General features: G+C 38.0%; 1 protein-coding gene across 1 annotated transcript in view; it reads right to left on the bottom strand.

Annotated features, from left to right (window-relative positions):
* Window positions 1-11,782, bottom strand: part of LOC104462226 (cAMP-regulated phosphoprotein 21-like) — a 46,078-nt gene extending 34,296 nt beyond the window's left edge. Inside the window, exons 1-8 of the mRNA XM_010074088.1 lie at window positions 11,718-11,782; window positions 11,454-11,622; window positions 9,603-9,808; window positions 8,724-8,765; window positions 7,716-7,805; window positions 3,488-3,638; window positions 2,153-2,231; window positions 768-827 (exon numbers count right to left, since the gene is read on the bottom strand). Coding sequence (XP_010072390.1) covers window positions 768-827; window positions 2,153-2,231; window positions 3,488-3,638; window positions 7,716-7,805; window positions 8,724-8,765; window positions 9,603-9,770 — 590 coding nt within the window. The 5' untranslated portion in view covers window positions 9,771-9,808; window positions 11,454-11,622; window positions 11,718-11,782. The remainder of the gene's footprint in view (window positions 1-767; window positions 828-2,152; window positions 2,232-3,487; window positions 3,639-7,715; window positions 7,806-8,723; window positions 8,766-9,602; window positions 9,809-11,453; window positions 11,623-11,717) is intronic.
* Window positions 11,783-12,803: the final 1,021 nt, after the last annotated feature.

Raw genomic sequence — 12,803 nt, 5'->3', positions numbered from 1 at the left:
CCCTGCCCATGGCAGGGGGGTGGAACTTGATGATCTTTAAGGTCCTTTCCAACCCAAACCATTCTATGATTCGAAGGAAGCAGAAAAAAGAATTATTTTTAGAGTTTCTAATAAGCACATTTCCATGCCCTGAATTGGGAGAAACAAAGCCCAAGCTTCATGGTATCTACTGAGTATTCTGTATATTGAGAAGAACTCGTCGGCCAACCCTCCTTGCACACCCAGTCCCCGCACAAACAATCTGCAGATTTGCTGAGACACTGGCAACAGCTTTCTGCTTTTCTCCCAAAGGTCAGATGCAAGGCGATGCTGGAAGGGTCTAGGTTGGGAAATATTCTTACAAAAAAGTTTCCTTCCCATCAGCACAATTTCTTCCTCTGATCCTGTTCTGATTCTCTATTTTCTAAAGCTGCTGAAACATTTTATCATAAAGAATACATGGCAGCAAGAATCCCTTACAAACAACAGTTTTATTTTCCAACACATTAGAACAACATCACACCCAGGAAAACCTACCAGGTAGCCTGTTTGATCATCCTCTGCCCTAAAAGCTTTACTTATATTTTTGGATTTAAATGAGCGGAGCCAGTGCAATTATGACGCAATGAAAAGCAAAAAGGTTTTCATTTGCATCTACTATATTTTAAGCAGTACTGCCACGTGTCAGGAAATAAAAGCCTGATCTTGCAACGTGGCAGTATCCCTCACACAGCTCATGTTGCTACGTGCACGTGTGACTTAATAACCAAGCGGGGAGCTCGACTTACTTGTTGTCACTAATAAAATCAATAATTTCCTGTTCCATTTTCAAGAGGATCATTCTGTCCCTGTCAAAAAAGAAACAAGGATTTGTAGCATCCATGACCAACAGATATTTTAGATGAAAAAAAATGAATCAATGTTTGTAAGGCAATTTTACAAGCGTTGTCAGCTGTCTTAATTAAAAATGAAACATGCTTTGCCCTGGCACATCCGGAGAAGATTGCAACCTGTTTTGCTGCACCTTTGCTTCCATACGAGACAGATTTAGGTCTTCCTTGAGCTCAGCTATGGTCTGAGAGCACTTCCAGCCACACCAGGCTGTGATCAACGCATCGCATGGACAGATTCCAACTGCTATGGATAGCTTTGGCCCTTTTTCACTCTGTTGATGGAAAATGAGATTTCCAGGTAACCTAGCTCTTTCATGAGGAGAGCTGCTGCTCACAGAAATTTTCAACATTTTGTCTGAAATGTCTTTTACAAGACATTGATCTGCAGGGATAAGTCTGAGCACATCTAATCGAGTTAGAGAGAGCACAATGGAGAACACCAACTTTGAACCACGGCTCCCAGGAGGCAATGCCACAGCATTTCTCAGTCAAAACACTCCATCTTCAACTGAAAGGGCTCAGATGTTCCTTATCCCCCAACTTTGTCTGCCAAAAACATTCAAAAATTTCCCCAGCATATTTCCACATACACATTTTTTCCTAAGCTTGATAGAGTCCATCACTCCTTAGTTCTTTTGAACTTTCTTATTTTGTGCAAATAAAACAATTCAAGGACCTTCTGTCATATATACAAGAGATTAGACAAGCTATTACGTACCCAACTATTCCTAGTTCTCCTCTAATTGGAGAATTACATTGTACCTCTTCAACAGATGCAATTGAAATGAAGGTTGAAAATCACAGCTTATAAAAAGGTTACAGGCCCTTCCTGAGGGTCAGACATTTTGAGGCAAATTTAACAATGAGATGGACTTGCTGCTTCAAATTAAAACTATGGAAATACCAAGAGCAGAATTTGGCACCATGCACAGGATTTTGATTGTGTACAGCATTGCCGAAAGAAAGCGACTTCATATTCATATAAAACTCTCTAACTGCAATGGTTATAACATATTACTGCTAACATCACGTAGAGCTACAGGCAAGAAGGTAAGGACAAAGACCAGATGCTGACGAAAGTGAAATTAAGCAACAGGCAACTGGACGAGGGAGAAGTTGATGACTTTTTATAGCTTTTTGCTCAGGTAACAGCCTACCTCCTTTGCATTTTCCCTCCTAATCATGTCCAGAACTAACAAAACACAGTGTACAGTTACGGGAACTCGAAGACTGACAGCTGTAATTTTAGGAGTGACAGATCTAATGCAGAAAATACCTACCTGGGGTTATTCTTTAATGTGTTAATGAGGAACTCATGCAAATCTATGCCTGTTGAGTCTGTATACTCTTGACTGCAATCTGAAAAACAAAACCAAACACCCCCCCACTCATTTATTTCAACAGTTACGATTAAGCTATGCTATAATCAAAATCCATTTTCCAGACACAATCTGAAAGCATATGCTCTGAAAGACAACGTCCATTTAGAGTTCATCCAAAAGAGATCTATGCTTGGAAGCATTAGGTGGACGTACACAGTTCCTCTGTACTGAGAACACAGCACCAAAACTACACACCATCAGAAAGTGCTGGTCATTGGAAAATCATGGGAAACCTTCAATGCCACTTAAGACCCTGCCAAGTTCTTCCCTGTAACTACTAAATAAAATTTAAAAAAAAAAAAAGTTTTATTCATCAATGTCTACTTGCCTCACTTAATCTATGCTGTACACACGGCAGATGAGGCACCACGCCAATGAGAATTCTATTTGCATTAACAGACTGAAATCCAGTGACGCCCGAGTGTGGGCGGGTAATGGGGATGCGTGACAGTAGTCAGAATTAATTTTTCAGCATTGCTCTATTGCCTGAGTCAAAAGTACACCTAGATCCTCAAGCTGGCGTGAACTGTGAGAGCTCCATTGAAGCCAACTGACAATTCACACCAGCTGCAGATCCACATCCAGGTAGGCAATGATTCTTTTTGAGAGATTACACTGCAACTTGATACCATGAACTCATAAAAAAAAATTTATTTAAAAATACCAAATTTAGATACAAGATTTTTCTGAAGAAGTCTTAGCAGGTGATAATAGCAGATTGTGATGCAGCTTAAAGGTCACAGATGGATTTCTTTACAGCATTTAAGAAAAATTCTCCATGGGAGAGGAGCAACAGAGAAGAGAATTACTCTCAGCTGCATACATTGCACAATATATATGTATATTATATATAATTACACTATATATATATACATAAAAAATTATGCCGGTATATTATCATTAACTGGGGAAATAGCGTTATCAAGAGCCTTTACACTTATTATATAAATCACACGTATGTTTTATACCAACACAGTTGACTATTCAGAAGAATGATTTTTACATTTAGGAAAATTAATAACCTCCAATACTAAAACTTAAGTTTGGAAGGTTTCTTCACTTTCAAAGTCAGATCGACTGTATGAAAAACACTCTCACACATACACATTTCACGTTCTGAATTTTCTTAATGTATGAAACCACTTCTGTGGTGTCTTTATACACAAATTAAGAAATGTATGCTTATAAAAACATACAACATTTTTTACTTCTATTTAAATATTTTAAGTTCACCTTTTGTTAACATTCTGATCTTGTTCTTTTCACTGTTTTTATCTTTTTCTTTATTTTTATCCTTCTCTTTTTCTTTCTCGGAGTCATGTTTATTAGATTTATCTTCTTCTTGCAAGCTAGGAAAACTTGAAAGCTGCAGTTGGATTGATTCCTGTTGGGGAAAAAAAGAAAGAGAAATTTAGGGCCAGATTCAGAAAGCTTTCCATGGCTTCCAACCTGCAGAGATTTGCAGTTATAAACTATGTGTAGCTAGAAAAGTTGAAGCCAGATACATTTCTTTCCTATTTGAAAATGTCGGGGTTTTTTTTTCCAGGAAAATAATGACATCTTAGAGGCCAAATTCTACTGGTAAGTGTATTTCTTCCCTAACATTTGAATACGATAAACTTTTGCTCTACTTATATTAAAGGCACTATGTTATTCTACACTTTAGTAATTCTCACTTAAGACTTATTAGAACAGTGAAATAAATTTTATATGGGCTTTAAGTAATTCTGTAATTTAATCAATACTACACATGTTAAATAATGATCAATGGATAGATAATCTGAAAAATATAACTTTTTCCCCCTCAATAAAAAACCTGCAAGTTCACGTGTAGCACATGTAAGCTCAGTATTAGCTAGACTGAGCTTTCAGACTCTGATAATAGAAGTGCCATGAAAATTATAAACTCAGTTGTATACTAACCTACCAGGTACCTTAAGACATATGCAAACCCGCCTTTAGTAAAAGAGGTGAAGTGTACACTGTGATTGTCAAACAAGTTGTGGGAAGTTAACTTCTCCAAGGCATCACAAGTTTTATTCTCAAACCTTCAGTATTTCAGAGACCATGAGCCCCTTTAAAAGCATGCTTCAGCTTTAAAAAGTTAATTAAAACTGAGAGTTCAAGCTGGTTTGTGCTTCCAGTTCCCTTTAAAGAACGTGTTATTCCCAACTTACACATGACTTTATATTGGCTTTGTTTTAAGAATAACACAAACTGCTTTCTTTTGAAGTTACCATGGTGTAATTAATATATTTCAAGACAATACAAATCTGGTTGGACAAAATTTAAGAAAGCATACTTCTGTGTTCATTATCTTTTGAAGAAAAAAAAAAAATGGCCAAAATAATACTATATGCTTAAGTTCTGTAAAAAAAGCACCTTTGAATTAAGCTGTCACAAACCTCCCTGGCAGTTTTCTTTAACAGAAGAGAGTCTGCAAGCCTGACAATTTTTGGCACCATGTTAATGAAAACCAAATTCACCAATACTGGAGAATATCAGACTTTCTTGAATGCCAGTAAATTACCTTCCTTCACAATTTTTCAAAGAATACTAGCATACCAAAAGATCAACACCGAACTTTCAAGTAAGGGCTGGTTTTCTTTAAGCAACCAGATCATTCTGAATTCAAAAGATGCCTTGAATAACTATTACAAATTTTATGCTTCTGAATTTTTTAAAGAACTACAAATGAGCCAGCACAACACATGGAAGACAAGATCCTAACAGAACAAGGTATCAGCATAAACATGCCACAGTTAAGACAGAATCGGTATTTTCTCAGCTTCATCATTATCGACTTTTTGTGAAGTTCGAATGTGGCACAAAAGACTTGAGATGAAAAGCACTGTCAAAGAGAAACAAAGCCCTAGAGCCAAAATTTAAACTGAACTACCGTCCTTAATTCCTACTTCTGTTAGTTTTGTCAAAAAACTAAGTGTACAGAGGGGAAGAGTGGGAACTCCTCGTCATCTGAGACAAGGATATGTAGAAAAATGTTTGCTAACCTGCTCACTTGTACTTGGAGGACTAACATTATGCCTGCTTTCTTTCCCTTCAAATTGCAGTTCGATGTCTCATTCAAACAACAAACTTTGGATCAACCACTGCCAAAAGACCCCAAAGGATAACTGATTCCCCACACTGCCCGGAACGGAGCGACTGTGCTGCTGGCTTTACAAAACAGGAGAAAAATGTAACTGGCCATGCTGTTCCCAGGACTTTAATCCTAACCTTCATAGTGGTTGTTAAAAGGCACTTATGAAAAGAGAAACAACAGACTTTACACATAAGCACATATATGAACATACAGTAGTCTTACATGTAACATAATATTTCTCTATTTGCACTAGAAGGAACACACAGAAGGGCTGTAGAGTCGTGAAAGAAAGCTATTGTATATTTTCTTATATTTTTATTGATTTTTACCAATAATAAAATACAATGTTAATAAATACATTGATACAAAGGAAGTAAACAACAAAATAAATGTTCCAATTGCAATTAATACACTTCTTGGTCAATAGTATAACATTAAAGGCAACACTCCTTTCAAGTAAGGACATAGTGAACCATCAGGTAAGCGTTCAAGATCAAGTAATACAGGTAAACAAGGTGTGTTTTTTTTTTTCCTATACAGGAAAATGAAGGCAAGTATTCAAATATAAATACAAACATCAAGTTTGCAGTACAATCCATACTCAGTAGTTCTGACAACGTACCATACATTCTCTAGTAATTAATTCCCTGTGCTTTGTAAACCATTGAGATAAAACAGTAATTAAAAAAAAAAATCCAAAACAAAAATACACTTTTTCTCCTCTAAAGTGAAAGCAAAGCAATTTGGTTGACACAAAACTTCTTGTATCCTTCAGCCAGTCAAAGGAGGAGCCTGCAGGTCCAGCTTTCCGTGGCAAAGCTGAGCCGCACTCACTAGTAAAAGGTCAGCGACAGCAAAAGCGAAAATTCCTACCCAAGTAATTATACCAAGCCAATCGTGTCTTTAGGAAATGCACGCTGGGGTCCAGGGAGGCATTTTATCTCCCATCAATGCTTAGATATGGTCAAACAAATCTTTGCCATGGCTTATCAAAGACAGGTAAGACCAGAGACTGTGTAACAGGAACCCCTCCTCTGCCTGGTGTGGGGGTGCAACCTGGACGGAGATTTTACCTCCCAACCTGCCAGAGGCTCTGATGTTTAATACAAGTCCTGTGCAGTACATTCTAAACTACCATGCGATGCTTCATACAATCTCTTTATATTATTCTCCTGTCCATTCTCCATTAAACAATAGAAAGTACAAATGAAAGCAGAACAAAAGCCACGCATCTTGAGTAATGCAAGTTAAGCAGAAAGCATATACCTACAACAGAACAACTGATAAAATAACCTGCCCATCGACTGCATGAGCATCACTGTAGAGCAGCAGAACATGGAGACGTCCCCCTGCTAAACCACCTGGGGTTTGGGTCCTTAAAAAAAAATTAAAAAAAAAAAAAAAAAAAAAGAAAAAACCTCTCCATACTTCTGAGCTAAGAGGAGAGCTGGATTTGTTTCATTTCAAGTCAATAGAGGAAACTGTGAGAAAGTACACTTAAATGTGATTTTTTGTTTTTGTGCTAAGCTCACCAGAAGTCGCTTGCTCAAGCTCTCTCGATGGCTGATCTCATTTGCACATAAACATCTCATAAATTATAGGCAGTGCTCATGATATTTTGGGGTTTGTTTTTTTAAGCCTTGCTTTTACCAGGCAAGAAAAGAAGACATTTTGAGGTTTTTATTTTTGCTTTTTGGTGTGTTTTTTGAAGTGGGTCTACAAAGACTGCCACCAGTGTTATTGTCCGAGGTGCGGGGTGCAGGGGACAGAACTCTACCAGCTGCTGGGAATATGACATTACCAGTACAGATAAACTCAAATACATGCTTTTTGAAACTGGAAAATCTACACCAAGAGTTTATAAAATGAATTCCACTCAGTAGGAGGCATCCTTGGCTCTACCAAAGTATTTCGGAGAGCAAAGGACTTGTGAATTTTATGTGAAGGGGGACACTGATATGTACTGGAGTCTCAAAGGAACCAGAAACCAGAGCATATTCATCACAGTATCTGGTGCAGCCTTGAAAGAGATAGCCTTAGAGAAAAGAACATATTAATATTCTTTTTCATTGTTACTATCTTTTTTTTTTAATTTTAAAATCTGAATTCTTTTGAATTCTTTTCCATTTGCTGAAATTTTCAGGGGGTCTGGAAAAAAAAGCAAACAACACCCTGTGATATAGTATAAAACTAATATTTCAAAGTAAAGTTCACGCTAAACCAGATAACTTCATTGTCAGATGTAATTTTTTTTTCCCCCCCAAGAAAGACATTGTTAAATGCCCAATTAAGTAACACAATCATGCAACTGAACGTGGAGGTCTACCATGCAGCTAACAGCGATGATTGCAAATGTACCTGATTATCATGAAGATTTTCCACTCCCGGGCGAGGGGATGATTCTTCACACACAGCAAGACTCCGGACGAGTTTTCCTTTAGCTCCTGACTGAATAAGAAAGAGAAAACAAAACAGAGAACACTGCTACTGACCCCAAGCCATGTAAGCTGCACACATCAGCTGTCCCTAAATATCCCAAATAACTGCTACCCACCCAGCCAGCAACATCTTATGTGCCTTTGATGTGAACAGGAAAGGATGCTAAGCAATGAGCCATTTGCCACACACGGGAGGTGGTAGACTCCTTTTTGCTTTCAATCGTTTCTGCTACAGCTCACCCACTTCCACCAAAAATCAGAACAGCAAAGAATATTGAATACAATACTGAAGGTAATTTAACAAAGTTAAACTCAAAGGTTCCTTCTGCCATTTGGGTTTGAGTTTTTTTGGGTTTTTTGTTCCGGGTTTCCCCCCCCCCGCCACCTTCTTCTAGTAGTATTATATCCAGACAATAAAATGTGCAAGTTTTACAGATCTGCACTTGGAAAATTACAAGAAGTTTTTTTTTTTTTTTCATTTTGGTGGTAGGGTTTTTTTTTTGTGGGGTTTTTTTGTTGTTGTTGTTCCTAGAAGCTCCCCCGCCACCTCCCCTTAGGAAGCTAGTCAGTCTCTGCTTCTTTATGTCAAGATTCATCCACTAAAATAAAATTCAAACAAAACCATTAATTACTAAAGCATAAGGAACGAGCTTCTTCCTTCCCAAGCATACATGCTGTCTAACATAAGCACACAGCGAGCCCAGCAACATAAAAGTATAATGGATAAATAATGGGGAGCCCGACATGTTTTATCTACAGAAAGTCCTCTGCCTTTGTGCAACAAGATTATTGGGAAAAGAGGAGAAAACAAACTACTCCAATGACTGCCCAAGTGATGAAAGGCTGTAACTTCAATTGCAGACAGACATTGGATTGAAATTCTTTATCCCACCACGGTATGCAATTCCAAATAGAGATGGACCCTTACCTTGGATCTCTTTTTCTGCTGGTTCTGATTTGCACCTCGTTTCTGGGTACAGCAAAAAAGATAAGTAGTTATTGCTTCAGTGGAAAACATGCATGACAAGAGTATTACCAATAAATAAAGACACTAAATCACTCCTAAGTGATATTTTAATCATTTGCTGACTGCAAAAACTACTTCCCCAAACCCAGTTTGGAAAGCAGGGAAAAGCAAAAATCATCTCTGCTCCCTTTATTCATTTTAAGAACAGGTATAAACAACAAAAACACACTGCACAGTGTTCTGTAATTTTGCATATATTAAAAATGTAAGAAAAAGCATACTTAAGTAAATGCTCCCTCTCTCCAAATTTCCTCTTAAATTGTAGTCTCCCCCTTTATTTTTATATTCGATTGAGCAAAAAGGATTAAAACCCCTCATCCGATAGAGTCTTCTTATCAAATTACCTTCTTAGGCTTTGCATAACAACTTTTTGGTGGCAGTAAAACCTACAAACCAAACCACACATTAAGTAATTATTCAGTAGTATTACCTGTAAAATCATGAGATCAAGGTAGCTTTCTAAATCCCCAAAGAGGGAAAACAGTCAAATATTTCACCAAGCTTTAAACACAGACGTCTAGGAATTAACTTCTCAGAAAAATTAATAATATGGACAGCAGCCTAAAGAGCTTGAAAGGTATAACAAATAACAGCATTTATTTTATAGGAAGATAAAAGGACCCAAAAGAAACAAATGAAAAAAAAAAAAAAAAGAGAAACAGTCTCGAAAATTTGAGAGAAAAAATAGGGGAAGCATAGGCAATGAAATAGATCATAGAAATGGAAAGGCAATGGTAACACACTGATATTTAACAAGCCCATTCACTATTCCGATCTTACCTGCAGCTCTGTCTTGGCATCGCTCAGCTTCTCCTCCTTCTCCTCTACTTCCGAGCTTTCTGATTTATTAAGGATACAGTTGTCTGGGTTCGCATCGGAGATGGCAGTGTCTTGCTCTTTCCCAGCTTCTTCTGCTGTCTCCTGGTTCAATTTACCTTGCTCAGACATTCTTCCAGACAGAAATTAAAATAACAAGATTTGGTGACCTGAAAGGTCAAGATATCACGACACAAACACACAAAAAAACACCGAGGGTGAATTTTCTTTTATTTTTTTTTTAATTCCCAAATAAGTAATTTCATTTAGGTTGATAAACAAACCAAAATACACAGCTCAGGAGAGGAAAGCTATGTCCCAGATGAAGAGATGTACTGACTTGACAATACTGGATAACAGCAGAATTGTGTCAGGTTAAGCAAGCAGAGCTCCAATCTAAACAGTCTTGGTGGAAAGCAGATTTAAGGTGCTGTGAATCCCCAGCCCTGGTGCTCAGCGGCACCAGGGAGGAAGGACCCATTGAGACTTCCAGGTCTCTGGCATCTCAGTGCTCCCCTCCTCTAGATTTTTTTCCTCTTTTTTCCTTTTTTTTTTTTTCTTTTTTAACAAAAAAGGAATAGCCAAATAAGCAAAACAAACAAATAAAAACCAAGCATGAGCAACAACACTGCTTTTAGCCCTCAGCCATGGTTTCTGTACATGGAAGAAGCCCATGGTGCACACAACCAGTTAAAAAAAATATTCGAAGAGGCAATAATTCAATATAACTATGAAATCTGAATTTGGCAATAAAGCTTTCAGGGTCAACGTTTTCAGGCATCAAAATGACAGCTCCATTATTAAAATCATAAGCCTCTTCCCAAACCCCACGTCGCTCTCCAGCACTATGAAAATCCTACAGGAAGCCCTTGGCAGGTATTTCTAATGAAGATATCTTAACTGAACTGCATTTACTCTCAGCTCACAATGGGCTGTTGTACAGAAGCTTTAAAGGCTTTTCAAAGTTAAAGCCTATTATTTTCTTATTCTTTCTCTCTTTCCCCTCCCAGCTCTCTCTTGAAGCCTCCCCACTGATCAATTGTCAAATGAGACTCATGAATAATTTAACTTTTCTTTCCCCATCCATTTGGCTTAAGAAGTATCTTCAGAAAAAACAACCGCGGTTGAGAAATTGAGTTATTTCAGAAAGGGTCTTTTGCAATACCTTCCCACTTCTCAACAATGACACAGTGGCTATTAAGCAAAAAACACACTTTCGCCATGTTTCTTTTTACAGCTTGTAGCTAACATTCAACAGATCTGATATCACTTGCCTTCATTTGGTAAGCCATGTTTTAAATGAAAAAAAAATCCGAGTTTTAAAAACTTACTTTTTAAAATTGTTCATTTTGTTTTCATATTGTAAGCAAATAAAATAATAAAACCTGTCCTTTGTGATCTACCCACTTGAGAAGGATTGTGGATTTTACAAGAAATGAAGCTACATGGTTCATAAATAAACCAACTGCAAGATGAAGCTCACAAATTAGCTCACAGTAAGCCAAGTCAAGCTTCGAGTTGCTCTCCTTCCTCCCACCACCCTCCCCAGGAAGTCCCCTAGCATTGGCTATTCTGCAGTTACAACTCAAACTAGAAGCGCTTTGCTAAAAAATCAAAACACGATGAACGGCAAGACCTGAAACTGGTCTGTTAAACAACCCTTAATTTGTTAAGGATTTACACCAAGAAATGCACATGCACGCACAAACTCTTCAACAGGCGTATTACCCCCGCAGCTCATCTACGTGCTTACACAGAGTTCACAAAAACAATTACACTCGTAGTTTAATCAGCTGCACCAAAGAAACCATTTACCTGAAAAACTGCTATAATGCCCACTGTCTTTCTGGCGTCTTCTGTTGCTCTTCGCTGGTTGAGTCCACACAAATGATCAATGACGACGTGAGTCCCATGTCCCCATTAGCAGGTCAGAGCACCCATGTCCACGCTGGTCTTTCAGAGAGTTTGACGGATCATGGTCAACCTGAAAAAAGACGAAAAGTAAATAACAGCAAGGGTAATGATCATGCTACAAGTTAAGGATGCAAGAGAGAGTACCAGATTTCTAACATAAATGACCAGCTTCAAGCAAATCACTTTCACAGCTTGATCCAACTCCACCTGTCTCAAAACTGCCTTCTTCTCTAAAGAAGGCTGGAGCCGGCTGTTCAAGTCATAACAGCTCCTACGCAAGGAGCTAAAATTAACAATTGCATTATGCACTGAAGATTACTCACTTCAATTTTAACCTTTTTTAGTGAATTCCAGCACTTTTCATTAAAAAAAAAGCATTTATACATATTTATATACAAGCTCATCTGTTTGCTTCAACAGAAATCAATGAGGGTATGAGGAAAAAGGAGTTGCTTGCTCTTGAACTACGGCTTCTGCTCCAATTAAAATTTCAACAGTCAAACACTATTGAAAAAAGAAACTAGGTGGGTGCTTTTAGAAACTGACCTCCCTAGCAAGGGTAACGCATCGAGATGTTCATTTAATAAGGCAAAAAAAGTTGAAATTCTCAAGAATGGGAGGAGAAGAAAGAAATCCCATTCCCTGAACAACGGCCACCAGGAAAAAAAAAAAAAAAAAAAACAAAAAAAAAAAACCAAAACTCTTTTGAGGCACTGTGTGAGGAGGAAAAAGGCGATCTCCAGGTTATGGTTTGGAAAGTAAACCTGAAGAATGAATTGCCTCAGCAATGCAATTTGTGTTCTTCATCGGGATTGTGCTTGCCAGCTAGCTGATCGGACAGAAAAGGAACATTTTGGGATGAGTCAGATTGATTCACAGGCCATGGACATATGCCGAACTGTCTTGATACATCAGGCACCTCTTCTTAAGGCTTGTGTACGAATCACGGGTGAAACAATTAGTCCAAATACACAAAAACCAGCAAATAGGAGGAACCGTTCTGTTCTACTGTTGCACATGGTTGCAATTGCCGTACTGTATGCAGCAGTGCACTGGAACTCAGCAGGTTAAAAGAGCTGAATTTCATGCACCAGAAATGGAATTTAGCCTTTCACAAAATCAAGTCCTGCTCTCTCTCTGGGAGCTCAGGCACGCAGAGGAGACCAGCAGACAGTTCAATAAACTACCACTGCCACCCTGCAGATTTATAGACATGAAAATATCTATTTTCCTCAAATCACTTAAGGATTT

The sequence above is a fragment of the Pterocles gutturalis genome, unplaced genomic scaffold, assembly GCF_000699245.1.
Source record: "Pterocles gutturalis isolate BGI_N339 unplaced genomic scaffold, ASM69924v1 scaffold5347, whole genome shotgun sequence".
In the NCBI taxonomy this organism is placed as follows: Eukaryota; Metazoa; Chordata; class Aves; order Pterocliformes; family Pteroclidae; genus Pterocles; species Pterocles gutturalis.
This window is presented reverse-complemented; position numbering and strand designations above follow the sequence as displayed.